Below are 23,184 nucleotides of genomic sequence, written 5' to 3' on the forward strand. Positions count from 1 at the left end.
TGTATTAGAGGAATAAATTCTTAGATTAGAGGAATAATTTGAATAATTTTGCCATTTAACTCGTTGAAATCCTTTGGTGAGACCAACTTGCCATTACTAAAGTAATTTATTTTGCTTTACCCTAACTAAAAGGACTTTAATTGCAGGGGTTTTTTTTAGACAATGCATTTAAAACTAGTTGAATCGCCATTCGTTTAAAATTTACTTTCGTTTAATGATTGTTTGACATTTTGTTTTGTTTAATGTTTTCGATAAAATTATTTCTTTCCACAAAATTGTAAAAATTACTTTTGGAATAGTGTGTGTCGGCCATTCGAAATTTGATTGTGTAAAACTATCACAGCTAAAATGTCCATATGAAGCGTTTCTTAAGGCAACCTTTTAAAAACTATTTTATCCAAGCTTTTCTTTTTGGTTTTTCCAAGTACAACTGATTCTGAAAATGTGGTGAAAAAAATAGAATTATTTATTCGAATAAAAACTTGTGAATATTTTTATTCCTTAAATTTTCTAATAGAAGTCTGTCATAATAGAATGATATTGGATGAGATCTGTTCATCTTAGTTATTGCTTCATTAAAAATTATCGCCGTTTCTTTGCCATTAAAAATTATGTCTGGTAATATATATATAAAATATATAATCGTTTAAGTTAAGTACACTTAACTGGGAGTTAAAGAAAATTATGTGTGATGGTGGTAAGTTTAGGGTTCATATTTTTTTTTTGTTATATTTCATCTTTATCATCAAATTGCATTTTAAAAAACTGATTATTTCCTTATTACAATTGCAGGTAATGTGTTCAATTGTCTTAAATGTGGAAAAAATTATCTTTCCTCGGGTGGCCTGCGAAATCATTTGGCATTCGAGTGTGGAAAGGCACCTCAATTTAAGTGTCGTTTTTGCCCATATGAAGCTAAAATAAAAGGCAATTTTAAAAGGCATTTAATAAACAAACATAGATCTGTGCTGACCTTAGAGAAGTAATTACGTTATTTTCATCAAAAACAAAAATCAACAGCGATTGTGATCATTAAATCGTCGATCTAATTCTTGAAGTAAATCGATGAATTCTGTTAAATTGATTGCTTTTAGTTTTGTTATTTTAAATTTGTTAAGCTTACTGACAAGAAAATCCAGCATCAGTTTAAATCTTGCTGTAAGCATGGACATTTTTTTGAATCTTAGTTCCAGAATCAATTAATATTTTTTACTATTTACAATGGATACTTTACCTGAAACAATGTTTTGCTTAATTCAATTTTCAATGAATTGTAATGCTCCAAGTTAGCATATGTTGAAAATGTTGAAAACAGCATTATTACAATATATATCTCTCATAATTATATCTCTGGCTGTCTCCAAACAGGTAATTCATTCCATTATTATCTTAAGTACTTAAACAAAATAAAAATCGGTACTTTTAAACGATTTTAGCTTAGCCATGGCCGAATTGTTGAAAGGGATCGGAACCTTTTCTAAATATTTACTACAATATAAATTTATTAATATTTTTGTGGATCATTGGCGGCACCCTGAGTGTTCTCAGGGCACTGCCGGCCTCTAGACCGTATTCTCTTGCTACAGACGCTGTTCATGATCGAACAGTGTGCTGTTAAGATCTCTTGGAATAGAAATTCTAAGGGCAGACAGCTGGATTGTGTTATTATTACTCCTGTGTCTTACTTAAATAAATAAAATCTTATTGGAGAGTCAGGCTGCAATCAAACTAATGATTGTTTCAACATTTATCTGTTAAAAAATAATAATTTGCAACTTAAGAAGAAAGGTTTTTATTTATGTTTAGTTATTTGAAATGCGGTATCCAATCAAATTATTGATATTTAATAAAAAGATGTTAAAAATGTTCACAATAAATGAATAACAACTTAATACTCTGTGATATTATCACTTCACCCGCCAATTTCATTCTTTAATGCTGATTTAAGTTGTCTGAGAAATTTGACTAGAAAAGAAATGTAGAAAATAGCGCAGATTTCTGAGAAAGGTATGATGATACATAGGTTCCTTCTGAAAGACTGCAGCTAAATAAACCCAGCAATCAAAACTTTCAAACATTTTCGTACTGTAGAACTTCTAAATGAAGTAACAGTCAGTGGTTTCGCGAGTATTTTCTCTCAATATATAAATGTTCTCATACTTTTATGTTCATGTAAGATGCATATCTTTTTTTCTGATTTAAAACACATTGTGAAACATTATTCCGTAATCTGTTTGTAACCAATGGAAGGTATAGTTATTATTGTCTGTTTTTTGTTTGACGTTTGCTCTAAATTCCAGGAGGTAATTATGACTGTGAAAAATGTGGAAAAAGGTACCGTTCAAAGACAGCGCTCAACAACCATGTGAGATGTGAATGTGGAAAGGAACCGCAATATAAGTGTCGTTATTGCCCATATCAAGCTAAATTAAAAGGCAATTTTAAAAGACATGTAATACTCAGACATCAATTAAATATTTAATAATAAGGAAAAACAACGAATTTTATTATTTCTGAAATGATGCTAGCACACTTTTTATTTTATTTTATTGGATGTATATTGTGTTAAGTTTCTGAAAAAAAAGTATTTTTTTTATGACTCCAGAACTTTATCTTAAGTTAATTATATAAATTTCTCCATTTCTTAATATATTACTTTTTTTGCATTAGAATAAGAAATTCTGAACACTGATTTATTGGAGCCTTAATTCCTTTGATTTTAATTTAATTTCAAAATTCAAATATGCAAATATATAATATCAGCTTACTTAAAGCTCCACCGTACTGATCCGTAAAGGTTTTGGTATTAAATGAACAATTAAAGATCTTTAGTTAAAGCTAAATTTCAATCTCCTTAAAGACATGGGCTCTCATGTATGGTATTTGATTGCTGAAGAAAGATTAAGATGGAATAATAAGTTGTCTCCGTTTGTTTTTAGTTGTAAGCGTTTGAATATTTGGTATGCCAAGTTCTCTGTGGATTTGTACGATCTAGTTGAACCAAAGGTGCAAGGTGCAAAGCGTTTTGCACGAAATGTCTTAAATCTGTTATCCGAAGTAAGTTAGAAGAGGTCTGAGGAATGTCTTGTAAAGCAGTTTGTTACAGAAGTGATGTTGTTAATAAGTGGGTATAACATTCTCAATTGGGTGGAAACGTTGTGATATTTACAGTTAAAGTTTAGTTTCTAGGTGAGCCTTGTGCCCAGAGTTAAGTCGAGATAACACACTCCTTAAGTTTTCTTATTGTAAGCAATTTGCTGGTTACTAATAGTGTAGTTTTTTTAATTGTTAATCTTAGTAGATAATCATTTCAAAACTTAGTAGATTTTTACTTTAGTCTTCGATGGGTTTATATTGGGTTTCATTTATAATAAACCAGTATACTATAAGATCAGTTGTCGATAAGTAGGCGGTGCTTTGTTGAAGTCAGTGTATGGCTGCGTATCGTATGTTACAGCGTCCGTGTAGTAGGTTTAGGTATGTCCGAGTTGAAGAGATTTGGACTCATAATGGCTCTCGGAAGCCATCTTGTCGTAAATGTTGCGGTATATTACTTAGGAAGCTCTGCCTTAAGACAACGGCTTCAATGAATAATATATATAGACCGTAGGCGATGGAAATTGAGTTACAGCTCCTTATATTGATCATCTGTAAACTCAAATTGGTCATCTAAAATAAATTAACCGTAATGCTACAGCAAAATGGGAAGGTTATTATCATTAATTTTATATTTCTTTTTTTTAATTGTGATAATTTCACAAGTGTGAACGATTACTGATAGCTTATTCTTAACATTTGCAGGTTGCAATTATGATTGTCACATTTGTGGAAAGAGATACAGTTCACAAGGAGCACTTTACAATCATGTAAAATTTGTATGTGGCAAGGACCCACAATTTACTTGCCCTTTCTGTTCGTACAAAGCCAAATTAAAGGGAAATTTAAAAAAACATATTATAAATATGCATCCACTTGAGTTTGCTTCAAATAAATGTAATCCACCTGCATCAGTGCAATAGAAAATTTCATTGAAATATTAACTGTTATTAAAATCAATCTATTAAATATATATACATATTAAAACGTTAAATCACTTCTAAATTAAGAAACTATCTCCTAATGTATGTGCAATTTGATTTCATTTCAATTTTTCAAAAATTTCATGCATGTAAGAGATAGATTTACAAATCTGTCTCAAGGCACGTTCAACTATAACTTCAAGTTACAATGAGAAATTCAACTAACAGTAACTTTTATTTAAATATAAAATTTCCATCTCTTCAGAAAAATTATAATTTCATTATTGGCAGCCACTTAAGTCATACTCCGTTATTGAATGGATATAGGCTAGGGGAGTTGTTCTTTTTATTTATTTTTTTATTCATTCCTATTAAACAGATTCTTTACAAAAAGTTATTCTTTAAATTTTTCTTTACCTTAATGAAAATTTTGTGAAAAATTTCCATGTATACTTTTCTATTCATGTAGACTTTACTCTACGTACCATTTACCAAGTAAATGTTCTACTGGACTTCCAAATTTGAAGAGAATTCATTAACTGGAAAAGAGATTCCACAAAATAGAACTTTAGAATGCGATGTGCATTAAACTTTGAATGTTATCTGCTTCTATTAAGGTTTCTTTTATTTTAATCATGTTACCAACAAAAAATAGTTTAAGAGATGTTTAGTGGACAGAGATTTAAAACTTCAAACTCGTGACGTAATTCTTCTAATTGGAGCGCAAGTGACTTCTCTATACTATAAACACATGCCTACTAGTATAGTGATTCACTGTTACCAAAATTAGTTAAATAAACTGTATCACTCCACACTATAAATTGCAGCTTAAAATCAAAGTGGTTAATATCAATTTGAGAAACATATTTTCCCAAGAGGCGTGCATCATTTCAACATAAAAAGGCTGATGAGTACAAAACGTAATATTTTTTCCTCCCGTTTAAGGCCAACTCTCTCACATAATAGAAAAAAGAGATTTTAACAACTGATGCAAATCAAAGTGTTAAATTAATTTCTACATGTCCTGGTAAGAAGACCAGAGCAATATTTAGTATTTTTGGAAGAAACGGAATTATTCCAGATAATAAATAACTCAAAAGCCTGTTTCTAAAGAAGCAAGTTTTCCAGTTTAGTCCTAATGAAAAAGAGACAAGTAAACCTACTTTTCTTTAAGGAAATGAAAAACAGTGTGAAACTATAATTTGTTGCTATTTGACCAGTTTTAGACCATCAGGTCTAAATAAGTCTGGATTTCTGTTAACCTTCGACCAATTGAAAAAAAAATTATATTTTTGAAGGTAAGTTCTTTTCTTTACATTTGCCACATTTACGTATCAATAATTTCTCAGTAACTGAACTATTTAATTCTTTTTTGTTCTTGTTTCTCTCTCAAGGTGGAAAATCAAAAGGAAAACAGTTTTCAAAGACCAAATATGTAGTCATCACCATTTTCATTGTCATTTCTCTAGAAGAGGAGTTTTGAACGCATTGAAAAATTTACTGGCCAACTAAGTTGAAGGAGATTCATTTTTTAAAATGTTTTTGGGGGACTCCAATTCTTGTACTGCTTAAAAGAGCGTTTTCAAATGCAAGAAAAATGGCAATTTAAAATTATGCAACGCTCATGAAAAAAAAAAAAAATTATGTAATAGATGAGAACACAACGTATTATATTCTATTGCAAAAAAAGATAACTAGAATTTAGATTTTTTTCCAATACTAATTTGCCTCTAATTGGATTCTTTAATAAGAAATTTTAAAGAAAATATTTTTCATGATAAATTTGTTAATGTTATAGTCATGAATCATCGAGGAAAGGAGCCAAAATTTTAATGCAGCTTATAAATAATGCTCTTAGGGCAATTACACAACAATAAAAAAATCGTTAATTGTATCAGGTTCAAAGAATGTTGCATGTACTTTAAAATCTTACTTTTAAAATTTTTTTACGCATTATTTTAATAATTCTTAACTTTATATATATATTTTTAAAATTGATTATAAGTAAATAAATATTTTTTAATCCTTAATTGTTTATTTATTTTTATTCTTTTACTTATCCTAGGGAACACTGAGCGAAATCCGCCACAACCAGTTAATGAATGCTTTATCTTAGTTTCAATTTTGCTGTAATATATCCTGCCTTGAAATATTAAGCTCACATTGTCTTAAGGTAGCTCACAATTTTTACACCATATTGGTGGATGTAATGGGTTTTGCAAGTGGGCGTCTCTGTAAATATGCAGGAACACTTATGTCCTAGTAATTACTATTTAATCCAACAATCCTGTATATTATTTATAATTTTAAGCTCTAAAGATAATCAGGAATAGGAAATGATGGTAACCTCTTTCAGTTGTTGATCATATTCCTTGGATTAGAATTCTGAATTGCCTGCATTAGACCTTTTACCATATTTATATATTTATTTGTAAATAACCACGGTTTTAGACATGTAATTTTATTTCTTGCAGGTACTACGAAATGTAGTTCATGCAATTGTAACGGTTGTGGCCGGAGGTACGTCTGTGATGGCTGTGGCAAGAGTTATGCTTCAGCTTGCGGATTAAAAACTCATACGAAATGGGAATGCGGCAAAGAACCAAACTTCAATTGTCCACATTGTTCTTATAAAACAAAACGTAAAGGTAGCCTAAAAAGACACATGTTGACGTTACACAATCCAATGAAATTTGTTGAAACAACCACTACTGAAGAATAATATGGTTCAAGGTTCACATATATTCATTTAATGGTGCTGGGGGAATTTTCTGATGTTAATGGGGCAGAACATAGTTGGTTAAAAAATTACTATTTTAAATCAAATATGTTAATATATTACATATAAATAATGCAACATATATTATTACAAATAATGTACAAGAAAAATATATTACTGGGTTGTTTTGATTACTTTTAAAAATACATATTTTTACATTAAAATAAATTTGTCTTCTGTATTTCAAAGTTCTCTTGGATGCCTTTAAAATCTGATTTTTTGTTTTTATAATAATAAAAGTGTAATTCTGTTTATTTATATTTTTTATATAATTTTTGCGTTTTTTTTTTTGCTGTTGCAAGTCATATTGATGCATTTTATGTTATGCTGGCGCCAAAACCAATTGGTGTAGGTGCTGTCTGTTCAGGTTTTTTTTTTGTTCATAAAATGATAATTTTTTATGATTTTTGATTGTGAAATCAACTCATTTTTATAGCTTCTATAACGATTTTTTTCCCTCCTGAAAACAGTGTTTACAAAAGTTAATTTTCTAATTTATTGTTGCTATTATGGTTTGTAGTTAATGAAATCTTGAACTGATTATGAATATATTTATACACAAGAGGTTTCTAGTGGGTTCTATAACGAGGTATGTAGGATTTTATTGTGAAGAACAATGTGAAAGATCAGCGTCATCAATTTTTTTTATTTCGTAAGCCAGATACGGAGATTAGATTTTCACGTTTTTTTTTGTTTTTTTTTGAAAATGACCCTAACGCTCTTCTTTTAAGTTCGTACACACATTGAACTCATTGTGGTTCAAATTTTGTATTTGAAACATTTTTCCAGATAAATTTTATTAAGGACACATCCCGGCGGCGGAGCTTTTTATCTGAAAGACCATTTGATTGCAATGTAAAGTTTGTTTTTTTCCAATATATTACAAAGGAAAGTAAAATATGTTCATAAGATTATTCCGGAATTACAACCTTAATGAATGATGAGTTATTCAAATTTTGAGATTATCTTATAAAGTAAATTGCCAGCGATTTACTTTATTTTTGTATTTAAAAAACAGAAATTGTAATTATTTGCATATGTTGGCGTAAATCTTAGGTTATATTTCCGTGGGAAATTAAGATATATTTTGTGTATTATTTTTGTTCGTTTCTTTCTTCTAAAGAATTGAATTTTATTTTAATTTTGTTGTTTTTACACAGCCATTTTTTCCCTTTAAAGCTTATAAGAACAATCTTGGAACCCGTGGTATAGACTATGTTCTCAGATTTGTATAGTTTTGAAGTCAGTTGCCTTGGAATTAGAAATAATCTTGATTTCTATAAAAGTTTAAGTTCTAATACTGATTTATTCAAGTATTTCTTATTCTTTGAATAATAAATATTTGGTTCAATTTAAATTTTTTCATATTTTGCTCATTAGTAACGAGTATTAAATACATGTAAGACAATTATTGAAATCTCTGAAAGATAATATATGAAAATGGAATGATTAAGGAAATAGAAGAACTCTTGTTTGAGAAGAGGCTTCTGTTCTATTGTGAATGAAGGATTTGTAAGAAGAGGCCTAAAATGAAGTTGGTACCTCTTAGAGTAGAGGAACTATTTTGTTGCCCACACCTCACACCACCGTAGCCACTATTGCTGCACTATAATTATTTATTTACTAGTATTATTTATTTATTGTTGTGTATCTGTTCTATTTATTTTTAGTTGATGACAATAAGTGGTCATGTTTATTTCAATTTTACTAGGTTATAGTATGTAATAAAAAAAATTGTATAAAAACAGTTAGCGATCTATTCAATCTAAATTATTGTTATACCAACAAAAAATAAAAGTGTTATGTTTTAGTGAATAGTCACCTAAACATTCTGAATACCAAAAAAAGTATTACAGTTAAAATATTTATTTTGCTCAACTTAATAGCTGTTTATAACTTGTCAAAATTATAATACATCTAACTGTAGTGAAATTGTACAGGTGTCATTAAAATTCAAATTATAACGACGGTGTTTATAAATCTGTGTCCACTATTTTAGGAATTTAAAGGGTTACTGCAGTCAATTTTTTATAAAAAATTTGCAGTCTTTCCAAATTTTTATCAAAACAAAATTAAAAAGTAGATTTATTACTATTGAAGCGATATACTGCCGCACAATTTAATGCTTTGTGACCCTTTTTTGTTGACTAACTTTTTTCTAGACATATAGCTGGTCTCTCGATACCTATTGGGCGGATATTATATCAAGCACTTTTCTTTGATCTTATGAAATTAAAGCCGGGGCCTAGATTTCTTGTCAATGATATTCTTAGATAAGAAATTGTATAATAGCCTAACAACTGTTCTAAGAAGAAATATTTTTTGAAAATTTGGATGCTTTTAAAGTGCTGGTTAGTATCGTAGATTTTATCTGTTGTAGCACCTAAGTTTTTTTATTCTGGACCGATTTCGGATTTTTTATAAATCAGAGGTTGAAGTTTACTTCATTAAGGAATTGTGATTAATTATTAATTTTGTTTCTGTTACACACTAGACTGGTTACGATTAGTTTTGAAATGTGCCAACAGTGACACGCTGTTTAACCATGTTCGCCTGTATACTTAGACAAGGTAACCAATTTTAACTAGAGATTTTTGAAGAATATTTGACGGCGAAAATTACTGTTTATCCCGAAAATCATATGCTATTATTTAAAATAAGAATTAGAGAAACTATACAATACCTATAGGTCCACATAAAACTTACCATATTTTTTTTTTTTTTTTTTGCGCATCAACAGCTGAGGTTATTAGCGCCCGGAGCTTTTTCCAGTGCACTGCCGGCCTCCGGACAGTGTTCTCTCGTTACAGACAACACTGTCCATCACCGGACAGTGAGCTGTAAGAAGCTCCTAGGAAGAGAAAATCTAAGGGTCAGCTGCTGGATTCGAACCCGGGACCTCCGCGTGGGAGTCCAGTATGCTAACCGCATAGCTAATCCCTTCCCTAACTTACCACATTATTATTATTATTATTACTTGTAGAAATTTTTCACACATAAGTTATTTCATCACTTATTTGATACTGCTGGGGTTCTAATTTATTGTAACTTATGACGACAGTTATAACGGTAATAAAATGTACTTTTTCTTTGTTTTTAGGTCAAAGGTTTGGTTGCCAACAGTGCAATCGTTACTATAAAAGTAAAGAAGGTTTGTACAACCATCAGAAATATGAATGTGGAAAATCACCACAGTTCCAATGTCCTCAATGTCCTTTCAAATCCAAACTTAAAGGTAACCTGAAATGCCATATTGCTGCTAAACATCTTCCATTCTTCATGTCATCATATTCTACAAATCCAACTTCATCTTAAATGTAACATTTTATTGATAATTTTAAAAACATATTGAAATCTTTAAAAGTGAATTATTTAATTTGAGAAGAAATGCTATTTTAGTGATTTCATGGTTTTCTAAAATTTCGATTGAAAGAAATTGTAAGTTACAAATAGAATAAAATAGGGCAATTTGTATTTAAAGTATTCTTTGGCAAAAAAAAATTAACAGAACTTTATTCAGAAAATTATTTCCTCTAAATTAAAATCGCATTCATTCTACAATTATTTTCTGCAATCAGTGCAAACGGATGTATTTCATTCAAAATAGAATTTTTATCTAATACTTCTACCAGAAAAATAAAATTCTATTCAACGTAACTTGTTAATTATAAGCTTGTTTTATATACTGGTCCACCAATATTATTTACAATAGATTCTTATCATTAATACCAAAAAGTTAGCTAGTTCGATCTTAATTCCATTTAAGAACATCGTTTCTGATTAGTTTTTAACAACTTTTTGTAGTTTAAAGAACCCTGAAGAAGGTACACCTAAAACACATGAAATTATTTTATTGTGATTTTACAATACTTTAAAGTCGGAAACCAACAGTAATTGATAAAAGTATTTTTGTGTGCGTGGGTGTTTTTCCGGTGATGGACAGTGATGTCTGAATCGAGAGAACACTGTCTAGAGGCCGGCAGTGCACTAAAAAAAGCCCCGGGCGCCAATAACCTTAGATGTTGACGCGCCTTAAATACAAAAAATAAAAATAAAACATTTAAGTGTTGAAGTTTTTTAAGTATTTACTCTTAACTGACGTTTCACCTAACATGGTTGCTTGAGGTTGATACTTTTTGAACCATGATGTACATTTTTCCTGCAAACTTTGAGAAAATAGTACTTATGAAATTGTATAACATTAAAATGCAAATTTATCATTAGAACTTGGTTAATGTTTTATTTTCTTTGTATTCCAGTGCTGTCAATTTACACATATTAACTATGTATTTATTTAATTAAAAAAATTTAAATAACCCATTTTGAATATATTCTAGTTACATTTTTGATTATTTTCTTTATTTTTTAAAATTACTATGCACGAAATACAAAAATTAGAAACAAGAAGCTAAATAGAATATAAGATATTCAGGTAAGTTTTCTGGTTTTTAAATAAGTTTAACTGTAAATTTAAACATTTAGAATTATTAACATGGTAAAAGTATTTATTTTTATTATTTTATTTATTTTATTTCTTTTCAGAAACTGCTACGAAATGCAAATTATGTTTAAAATATTATCCATCACTTAGCAGCCTTCGAACACATCAAACGTATTATTGTGGCAAAGATCCGCAATATAAATGTTCACTCTGCCCATACAAGTCCATCAGAAAAAATAATTTGAAGAGACATCTTGTCACGGTACATTCACAGCAAGAAGAATTTAAATTTGATTTTTTCAAGTTTTAGAATATTTTCATTATTTTTTAAAAGTACTATGCACAAGTAAAATTAATGAATAGAAATTGAAAAAACAAGAAGCTAAATAGAATGTAAGATATTCAGGTAAGTTTTCTGGTTTTTAAATAAGTTTAACTGTAAATGTAAACATTTAGAATTATTAACATGGTAAAAGTATTTATTTTTATTATTTTATTTATTTACTCCTTTTCAGAAACTGCTACGAAATGCAAACTATGTTTAAAATATTATCCAACACTCAGCAGCCTTCGAACACATCAAGCGTATTATTGTGGCAAAGATCCGCAATATAAATGTTCACTCTGCCCATACAAGTCTATCAGAAAAAATAATTTGAAGAGACATCTTGTCAAAGTTCATTCACATCTACAAGAATTTAAAATTGATTTTCTTAAGTAATTTGTTGGTATTTATAATATTTATGTCATTTTTATTAAAAGTTATGTGAAGGACTATTTTTTATTGTGTATGAACGTTACATGAAACTTTTATACTTTATTATCTAAGACTTTTCATGCAAATATTACTTTTTTATAACATATTTTCTCTATTTCAAGTATTTAAAAAAATAAAAATATTTTTTCCAAAGCCAATAATGTTCAGATTGTGTGAAGATTAGTTGTACTTTAAGAAAGTTCTTTTGTTATTAAACGAAAATTGAGGTTCCGTTTCCAGTTCCATTTTTTGTTTATGTTAGAAATTTCTGCGCTTAAATACCAATAAATATTTTATTTTTTAACTTCAGATAGGTGTAATGAAGAGTTAGATTCTTTTTTTTTTTCTATTTTTTGTTGTTGTAATAATCCAATTTTCTCTGAGGTGTTAGGTCGTCAGTCATTATTTTATCATTTTCATGAAGTACTCTTTTGTATAGATGAAAGAACTGACTGTCCCAATTAGGAAAATAAATAAAAATACAATCAGAAGGTAATGCATTCTCTTAAACGTCTGAATTGAACATTTTTAATTAATCTAATAGTAGTTTTTCATTATGTACAATAACTTACGCATTCCATAAAGTAGGCTCATTGTTTTCTGCAACAGATAATAATGTATTGAAATATTTCTTTAAACTATCAATTATTATTATCTACAAACAGGGGACGGCCGGATCTTGTTATGACGGTAATCTTTTATAGCTATTCGCTAGATGGTCTGGCTGGTAAATTCTTCCATGTTTACCATGTACAGAATCCTCCCCTCTGTTCTTCATTCTAATAAGATATCCTCTAGCCGCAGAGTGCCAAATAAGCGGTCACACAGTAGCATTATAGACTGTCGAAAGATGAAGCGCTAAAAAAGAAATATATTAAAATAAGAAAGCAACGTTCTTACTCAAGGAAATTTAGATAATAAGGCAATTGCATATTAATTTTAAACAAACGTTATAAATACAAATAATTTAAGAAATAAACATAAAAACTCAACAAGATCAAAACCGAACCAAGCCCTTAAGAAACGGAAAGAATTATCACAAGGGAATAAAGTAATTGACCCGAAACTTAGTATTAAAGATTGGGTAACTTTCATTTTAAGTAGTTGAACTATATAACACTTTAGTTTTCAACTGTTGCAGAAAAATATTAAAGTTCTTTTGATTCATTTTATTTTATTTATTTTTTTTTTTACAATTTAGAAGATAATTTTTTGTAATAAGTATTGAATAAACTTTTACAGGAGATGAAATGAAATGTGAACTTTGTCAAAAAGATTATACTTCGTTAAATAGTCTTCGAACACATCAACAATATTATTGTGGAAAGGAAGCTCAGTACAAGTGTTCATTTTGCGGGTACAAGTCAATTAGAATGAGCAATGTAAAGAGGCATGTACTCAATATTCATCATAGTGTGAAAAAGCTTTTCACTGAACTTTAAGAATAATTATTCAATTTATTCAAACACCTTGTAACGGACTATCATAATTTTCTAAAAATTTATTGCATCATTTTGACTAGTTAAAATCGCTGTTTATTTTGTGAGATTTCCCATGTTAATTTTTAATAAAGCAACAATTTTCTTCTTTAGACGAAAATCCTGTACAAGTTTATTATATAACTGTTTAAAAAAGACGCTCTAATAATGTGATATTTAACGAGCTTAAAAAAAAAAAAAATAATTCCATAGTTAACAAATTACAGGGAGCGAATATGTATTTTTAATAATAGTAAGGCTTTCATAGTTTTATTGATGAATACTTACATCTAGTAATATGAAGAATGTTAATAAAGTCAGGAATAACTTACTTATTTAAACATTCAAAATTTTAGTAAGATTTTCTTACTATCAAAACTGATATTTTTTTTTTTATCTTGTATTAATTTAGTATGATTTCTTTAAGTAAACTTAAGTGTTATCTCCTTTCACATGGTGTAAATACACAAAATCCACAAACCATTAAGTTATAATTGAGCCAAATTTAATTTAATTAATCTCTATTATTTATTGTTTGTGGCATGTTATGTAACAGATCTACAAAATTAAATTAAATTATGGCAGAGAATCGTAGAAAAGAACAAATTAAGTTACCAGTTTTCACCCAGTGACCACTCCAACAATGTATAATTTATTTTGAGTTTAAAAAAAAAAACAGACAGTTACTGATGTAGCAAGATTTAAACTTCAAGGTGAGATCATAATTTCCATTTAAGAAGGACAAGGCATTCCTAAAATTGTAAAAATTTGAATGAAAGACTTAACTTAAAAAGTCTTAATGGTTTTATAATCTTGGTACCATATTCTCTCCATTTGCATTTTGGATTATTTGTTTTATAAGCATATTTTAATTTTGTAAATAAAGGCCCTTTATCATGCATCAACCTTTTTAGAGTGTTGTATATGTTCTTCTTAAGGAATTTGATGAGAGGAGTTCTTAGAGAGTAATTGCCTAGCTGTAAGTTATTTTTAATTTTTAATATTCTTTTTTTTAAGGCGCGTCAACACCTGAGGTCATTGGGGCCCGGAGCTTATTCAATGAACTGCCGGTCCCCGGCCAGTGTTCTCTCGTAGCAGACAACACTGTCCATCACCGAACAGTGATGTACTCCGAGGGAGAGAAAATCTAATGGATAGCAGCTAGATTGAACCCGAGATCTCTCCGTGGAAATTCAGTTTTCCCTGACTATCTCTAAACTAATCACTTCCCTAAAAAAGAGAAAGTTATTGTTCTTTGTTTAAGTTCAAAAATTTATTTCTGAAAATAACGTGGTAATGGAAATTATTACCATAAAAATGTTGAGACTAAAGTGCAGCATTACAGAATACGTGTACACTACAAGCTAGGAGACTGGATCATTTTTCTCCAACGGCATTTAGATGAAACTCAGACACATTTTGGTTCATCTACTACAATTTGACAATTAGTAGGATTCTCGAAATAGTTGACAAAAATAGTAATTAGTGGCAGGAATATGTTTACATCTTAAAATTTTTGAAAAGTAAGTACAAACTTCTTTAAAGAAATTCTAAGTTTTATTATTAAAACCACAACCTTATTTAGATAATTTATTAAGTGTACAATATATTTATAACTTAAACTTTTTTCTTTTTGTGATTACAGAATTTTATGTGCAATCTGAATCGACCATCAGTTGTCCACTTTGTGGGAAAGTTTACAGTTCAAGCAGACAGGGATGCTTAAACAGACATATGAAATATGATTGTGGTAAAAAGCGACACATGTGCACGCAGTGTTCATACGCTACTAATCGTATAAGCAATCTCAAATATCACATTTTGGCTAAACATAAGCTAAGGCATTAATGTAAATTTACGTAATATTATATTTAGTTTTCTTTTTATATTTAATGTTTTGGGCGCCTACGTGATTTGTATTAGTGATAAAGATGAGCTGAAAGATTCTGAAACTGAAGTTTGATTTTTTTATTACTGTCCTTATTATTTTTACAAAATTCCAAATGATTGCGTCTCGATCTACCTAACTAATTCTGAAGCAAACTACTCGTATATTGATAGTTCATTATTCTGGTAATCATGAGGTTTTTTTCACTTTTCTGTCTTGCAAATTAGTTCCTTCATTAGTCTTGAACTTAAAACTGATATGGCGGGGTTTGAAACTTGGCCCACTGGAGCAATTCAAGACTATGCACGTTTAGTAGGGAGCACGTGTAAACTTATCTCCAAGATAATAATCGAAAGTGATTTAATAGTTGGTGACTTAGTACATTTAGCTATTATCTTTTTTGTAGTATAATCAGTTTAGTACACATACTTGCTTTTACTTATCACGGTTAAGGAATATCAGATGCTGAAAAAAATACAGTATATGAAAAAATTTTATTGCCGGCCCAATACTTTAAAAAATGAACATATATTCACTTATTTAGAGATTATTTAATACTGCTCACCTATTGTTTACAGAGCGCTATCTTCCTATGGAATATGTGTGCACACGCTGCAGTAAAGTCTACACCAATAAGGGCAGTTTAAGTAACCATTTGAGATATAATTGTGGAATAGAACCGAAGTTCATGTGTCCACTTTGTAGTTATCGGGCTTCTAGAAAAGAAAATCTCAGAAGTCATATCTTCCGACGACATGAAAACTTCTGTTACTTCAACATGAACAAGAAGAATCAAAATAATGCAGATATCTGAAGACATTTATTTATATTAATATTAAAAGATGAGTTTAATTGCTTATAAGGAAGTTGTTTTTAGTTTTCTCTTAAAAATTGGTGTACATCTTGAAAATAAAATCCTTAAAAAATAAATAAATGCAGGTTACCTATTGCATCTTTATTTAATTTTTAAACATTTAAATTCTTTGATTTTTGGAATTTATGTTGTTAAACCTGCAGATCATCTGTAGATTATGATAAAATAAAAATAAAAATTAAACATAAGGGCGAAGTCTAAAATATAAAGTTATTCAATTCTTACCCATATAACACATAACCTTCTGCAGCATGATTGAAAGCTTTGTACATCTCAATCCATCAACGCTGTTATAATGGAGGAAATATTGTTGTTTCTTCCGTTGGAATACTCGAAGCTCTACGCTATTGAAATCCCCCTGAGGCTCCGTTCAGCTGCATCAAAGAAGAAAACAGCAGCAAACCGAGTCTAGGACTAGTCTACTCCCCGGACTCGAATGTATGGTAAGTACTTTATTTTTTTCTATTTGATGAGAGATGTACTATCTGACTTATTTTTACGCTTTACTAGAAGCTTAATGTTGGATTACTAAAGCATCTTACACGATTCTTCATGAACCTTCCCATCGTCCTATTTGTCTAATATGCATAAGTTGCTTACTTTCAGCTCAGCATTCGCCATAAATGAACTAAAAAGAATTTATATAAAAATAAGTCGTTTAAAAATAACATTACGCTTCTGTTGTTTTCTTGGGATTTCATTTAAAGAAAACTCGGCATTTAGTTGGTCAAGAGCAGCTTTGAATTATCACCCAATTTTTGCAGACTTTTTTTATTTCATTTATTTTGGCCTGAGATAATAGTTTCAGGAGATGAAGAGGCTGTTGACACAACAAAGTGAGTTCCAATAATTTTTATTCCCAAAACTGTGTTTTGGAATACCTTGGGGTGTTGCTTAATGATTAGATTATTTCTGCCAAAGAGAATTTCTGCTGCCATTTGATACGGATCTTACATTGATGGACGATAGTAAAAAGCGTTTATTTTTTATTTCTCTTGGATTTCGGAAAAAAACCGTATTATTAGTGTCGCCCTTTGGTTTAGATGTGCTTGCTGATTATATTAACTATTAAGAAAGGTTTGTATCATTTTACTGAAATGTTATTGTATGTGATTAAAAATTAATATATGAAAGAAATTAGTTTGATAAATAATAATTTTTTAAATTTAAAATAGGAGAGGCCATGTTGGACAGGCAGTACTTCTGCAGACGATGTAGCAGGGTATACTCACTTAAGAACAGCCTAAATAAACATATAAAATTTGAATGTGGTATAGAACCACAATATTCCTGTCCACATTGTGATTACCGAGCAGCTAGAAAAGGAAACCTAACGAGACATATTTACTTTCGACACAATTTAGGATAGTGAACGCAGAACTAAAATTTGCCATAATTTGCTAATTAAAGCTAGTAAAATTAGCCACAGGTATGTAACCAGTTCTAGAGCTTGCTGTAGTTTCTCTTACTACTATTAAGAGGAAGTACCTAATTTTTAAAAATACATGATTTGTGGTTTTCTCAACACGAAAACGCATGTTTTCATCGAGTGGTCTTCATGTAAAGTTGCGTTAGTGTGCTAATTTTTGAGAATTTCGCTTTTTTTATTTTTATTTAAAATTCATAATAAGAAAGCTATCTTAAAGTGTTTAGATTTCAAGTTTTATCGGTAAGATCACGTTTTGTAGTCCCTGACTAGGAGAACAAACTTTTTCCACAATTTGTTTTTGCGTATCTGCAAGATTAGAATAATAGTTTTAAAAAAAAAACAACAGAAAATCATGGAAATTTCGATTTTCTATTTTGTGTAGGTGATGGGAAGGTGCGATAATGAGGTTTTGATCAAAATCGGACAATTAACTGGAAGTAACACTGAACTAAGAAGGTTTCTTTTTTAAATTAAATGATTTTCTCTAAAATATGTCCAACTATTCTTTAAATTTTCCGCACCTTGCCATTACAAACTTAGAGAAAATGTGGTAACTGTAAATTCCAGGGGTCAAGATGCAATCCTGTTATTTCCAAGACTGTGTTGCAAATAAGGAAACGAATGCACTAACCTGAAAAGTCATACCTCCGAACCTTTTTATGAGATTTTCTACAAACTCGGTTGTCCTGTTTTACTTATACAACTTTAGATTTATATCATTTATTAAAGCATTTATTTAGGTAAATTAATGTTAGGGCCGTTCTGAGGGATAGGTTGGGTTAATTTGGTTAATCTTCCCTTTAAAATGTTATTTCATCGAATTGTGCTTCACCTTGCAAAATCAGTGAGATTAATGATGTTGAGATGGTAAAGTTGTTGAGGAATTGGAGTAAGGGAGGATCCAATCCAGATATTTATTTTACTAATTTTGCTCCATTAATTATTTCATTTCTTCCTTTTTTTATTTTACATTTTTTTTTAATCTTATTTTAGATGTTCAGGAAGTGCTATGTAAAATTTAATGATTGTTTCTAATTTGAGTACGCTACTTATAACTGATATTATCTGTTTTGTTTTGTTTTTCATTTCTAGAGACGATGGCTAGATTGTTTCCACCAGCTATGGAAGTACATTGGCGAGGTAATTATTGTCCAAAATGTGGAAAGTTCTATAATGTAAAAAAAAGTTATGACAAACATGTTAAATTTGATTGCGGCATGAAACGATATCTTTGTATTGAATGCCCTTATGCCACTACCCGTCTGAGTAACCTAAAAAGTCATATGTTGGCAAGACATGATGTTTTATATAAAAAAGTATAGATTATTATTAGTAAATACAACTATTAATATTGGTAAATGATTTATACTTTTGCTTTGAATATTACTAAGTCCAACGTGCTCAGATCTTTGTTTTGTTCATTAAAAAGAAGTAACAAAAGAATTTCTGTAAATTATTTCTTTAACCAGCCTTTACCTTTGTCTCATTTACCAGCCTTTTAAACATACACTAAGATATCTCTCTAAAAATGTGTATTTAGTATAGAATTTACTTGATTCCTTGAACTCATTTTTATTATTTCACATTAAAATATGTTTCAATGGATTGTTTAGTATCATATGCTGAACGAGTATTTTGTGTTTAGAGACTGAGGCTCAAAAGAAAATCTAAAAATGATGAAACACCACGATGTTTGACTTGCTTGCTTCTCGGTTGAACATTGAAAATAAATGTTTGTGGTAAGCCAGCTGTACTGAGATAGATTGCTCGCGTTCAGAACATTAACAATGAATAGCTGTTAATGTAAAGAAATAATTTTTTTCAATGCATTGATGGAGCTGAGAGAATCTACTTTTTTGGCAAGCTCTCCTTTTTCAACAAGGTGTGACAAGTGATCGAAGGATTCATTTTTTCTCTCTCTTAGTCCAAGAGAAAAAGACTGGATGAAAATTAGTGCAAGCTTGTGTAATACCTAGGTATTGATTTTGAAAAGATTAATAAATATCCTAAAGAAGTTAAGAATTAATTTGTATGTAGTTTATGTAGCTGAAAGTTCAAGGTGTGCTTTACATCATATTTACTTGCACATCTTAAATTTTACTTTTTACCTGATAACTATTTACACGATGCTGTAGTTCTTTATGAAACTTGCTTCTTTAGTAATTTTATATTCTAATTCTTAAAATTATGAATTCTGGGGTGAGATTTTCATAAATATTGCTTATTCCTGAAACTAATCTAATCCTTAATTCTATATACACTGTTTACATGCATGCATACCATCTTCTACCAAATGACTTACTTTTGGTGGTTACTTTAGACATGTTGCTAAGTGCGAATAAATGCACAATATATTGTTGGTGAATAAAATATTTTTCATCAGATTTTGAGTTTCCGAATGACATTTTCAATTTTATTTAATGACATGTTTCGTTTAGCATGCACTACTTAGAAGCCGCCTTGACTACGCAAGACTAATTTTTACAGAATCACTTCACTCATTAGTACGCAGAAATGGTTTATCACAAACAAGAGGATCGTGAAATGGCTGACCAATCCAATACAAGTTGAAATTAGTCTTAATCTAATTGTTTTACTAAATAACCTAATTGGAAGATCTATTTTTGAAGAAAAGTGCCCAATGAAGTAATAATCTACAATATAATACATTAAAACATATATTTTCATATAACATTGGTTGATCTTTTTTCTTAATTTCTCTTGTTTATCATTCCAGATTCGTCTGGTAGATTTGAATCACTGAAGAACTACATTTGCAACATATGTCATCGTTCGTACAAATGGCGAGACAGTTTAAGGAAACATAAACGATTGGAATGTGGTAAAGAGCCTCAGTTCTCCTGCCCGTATTGTCCTTATAGATCAAAACAAAAATGCAATTTAAAGAAACACGTAGGTATTGTTCATAAGACAGGAATTCTATGCAACAATTTATCGAAATTTTCTACATGAGTTAATGGTAAATTGATTTCATGAAATTAAATTGTAATATATGCTCATTTTTAAGTTGATTTTTTTGCTGGACCTTACCATACTTTCAGTTTGTGCATATAAATTGCAATCAATCCTTATATAACAGGCCTCCCGGATAGTTCTAAATATATGTTGTATATTTGTGTGCATGCGAGGTTTTTTACTGAAGGGACGAAATGTCAATTGAAAAGTCAGTTTTTCTAGGCTTTAAGATTTTCGTTTTTCGCTCCCAGAATTTAAAATTCGATCATTCATGTTTTCACTGTGCAAAAAAAAAATATAGTTATTGACCAAATAAGCTATTTATTTAAATTTTGGCTGCCAACTCTCATCTCTTTTGGTGGAGAATACTATATCTTCGTACCAGAATGAAGCTTGCAAGTATGTTAATGTTAAACGACGAATAATTTTTTTTTTCGTACCGTGGAGAAATTCTCGATATGCGCTTGAAATCGTCCACTTCATTATAGAATGGCTGGAGATTCTTAATAGGGTTTTTATTTTAGTCTGTGCAGAATGGGAGTTCTCACTCCGATTCCATGTAAGTATACTCCAGAAATTGCGTGATTAGCTCCCAACCTGCTCATTGCCCTTATACTATGGTTTTATGTATTCATTTTGTTTATTTTTTACTTTCAGGTCTAAAATTTCGATTAATTTTAAAGTGTTCAATTTTTTTTTTAATTAAAAAAATATAATTACTTTTTAAAATTAAAATTTGTTCCTTGTCTTTTATTGCTTCCTTTATTTTTAACAGTCCAATATTTTGAAATATTTAGGTAAAATTGGGCCTACAAATTTTATTAATCTTGGTTGAGGTAGGATTCTTTAAGTTTTTTTTAAATTTTAATTTACTTATGGAATAATGTATATTCTAATTTACAAGGTATTAAACATTACAGTAAATCTAACAGTAAGTGTGATTTTTACTAAGGGAAATAACAGTTAAATATATTTTAAGAATGCTACAGTACGAATAATTATATTTTCAGGTGTATTCCAGCCAAAAATACTTATTAAGAAACACTTTTGCCACCAGTGCAGAAAATCTTATGTTCATCGCCGAGGATTATGGGCACACATACGGTACGAATGCGGCAAAGAGCCACAGTTTTCCTGTCCATTTTGCACGTATGCTACAAAACTGAAAGGTGATCTTAAAAAACATTGCTATATAAAGCATAAAGAATATGCGCATACTTTTTTTGTTATTTTTAATCGCAGTTAAATTTATTTAATTATATTCAGCGGGAAATGTATTCTTTAATTTTATTACCTGAAATGAAAGTTCTAGTTAAATAGAAGGATTAACTTTAATTTGAATTTATACTGTTTTAAACTTCGCAATGTTGCTGTTCATGATTAAGATTCCTATATTATTTTTTGAAATTGTTCTATTTCACTGAATATAGAAGCTAAGAGACATGAGTGAGGCCATCTAGTAGTATTCAAACTAGTTATCTTTATTTATTTTTTTAATTTCAATCATAAGCAGCAGTCATTGCAAGGTTCGTTACCCAATATGCGCGTCCAAAGAATTTATTAAGAGTGAATAAATGTGAACACACTTAATCTTTGTGGTTTATTTAAAATTACCCTTTGTTCCCTGAGAATAACATTTGTATGATAGCTCCAAAAAAGAAATGAAAATAATATTTCGGGAATGTCTGGTTTAACAAAAGAAATTGCAACCATTTGTGTGCTCGGCACTTTATTTTCTGTCTTTTAAAAAAAGAAATTGATGAAATAAACACACAAAATATGTCCTGTAACTTCAGCAAAAGAAGCTGTTTTTAAGTTTTAACAAAATATTTGTTTATTTATTCTCTTCGACTTTGAATTTTTCAATTCTTCAAGAGCATTTACTCACATTTATGAGATAATTATTGCCAGCAATAGACATACATATTAATACATATGTTGGAATAGGTAATTTTTGAAAAATGTTTGATCAAAGTTAAGAAGGTTCAAATTTTTATTTTTGTAGAAAATAAAAAAATGTACTTGACTATTATTATTTATATAGATAAATAAATGGACTTTTAGATATTTTTTTAAATGTGATTTTCTTTTCTCTACTCAGAACCTACATTTTGGACTATTTTGGGTTTTTTTTTCCATTTCGCATTTTAAGTCCTTTGTTTTTAATTTTTTGTTGTTTATCTACATTTTTTACAGTAACAGTCAATAGCTGTTACTACTGATAAGAAGATACTCGTAATATTTATATTTTCTAATAGCATTCTTCGCTACTTCTTCGTCATCGCGTGTTCATGCTCAGTGTATTGTGGTTTTCCCATTTAGTGTTTTATGTACTCCATTAAAAGGTAAGGTAGAGTTAAATATTATTAAATTAGTCAATTCTGCGGAAAATATTCTACATGAAAATTATTGCAAACTGGGTGAAAGTACTCGTAGAGATTTTCTAGTATGCGTCATTCCTTCTTTAACAATTGTTCTGTTATCAATAGTTATGATATTTGAAAGAGAGAAGAGCTTTTTAAAAAAAATTTATTTAACAGCAA

General features: G+C 29.5%; 1 protein-coding gene across 1 annotated transcript in view; it reads left to right on the forward strand.

Annotated features, from left to right (window-relative positions):
- Positions 1 to 16,439, forward strand: part of LOC141451007 (longitudinals lacking protein, isoforms A/B/D/L-like) — a 44,090-nt gene extending 27,651 nt beyond the window's left edge. Inside the window, exons 17-23 of the mRNA XM_074122011.1 lie at positions 793 to 2,452; positions 3,802 to 9,149; positions 9,293 to 9,368; positions 9,899 to 10,033; positions 11,341 to 11,645; positions 11,755 to 14,997; positions 15,120 to 16,439. Coding sequence (XP_073978112.1) covers positions 9,344 to 9,368; positions 9,899 to 10,033; positions 11,341 to 11,549 — 369 coding nt within the window. The 5' untranslated portion in view covers positions 793 to 2,452; positions 3,802 to 9,149; positions 9,293 to 9,343 and the 3' untranslated portion in view covers positions 11,550 to 11,645; positions 11,755 to 14,997; positions 15,120 to 16,439. The remainder of the gene's footprint in view (positions 1 to 792; positions 2,453 to 3,801; positions 9,150 to 9,292; positions 9,369 to 9,898; positions 10,034 to 11,340; positions 11,646 to 11,754; positions 14,998 to 15,119) is intronic.
- Positions 16,440 to 23,184: the final 6,745 nt, after the last annotated feature.

The sequence above is a fragment of the Rhodnius prolixus genome, unplaced genomic scaffold (genome assembly GCF_049639745.1).
Source record: "Rhodnius prolixus isolate KJV_2025 unplaced genomic scaffold, Rpr scaffold_1, whole genome shotgun sequence".
Classification (NCBI taxonomy): Eukaryota; Metazoa; Arthropoda; class Insecta; order Hemiptera; family Reduviidae; genus Rhodnius; species Rhodnius prolixus.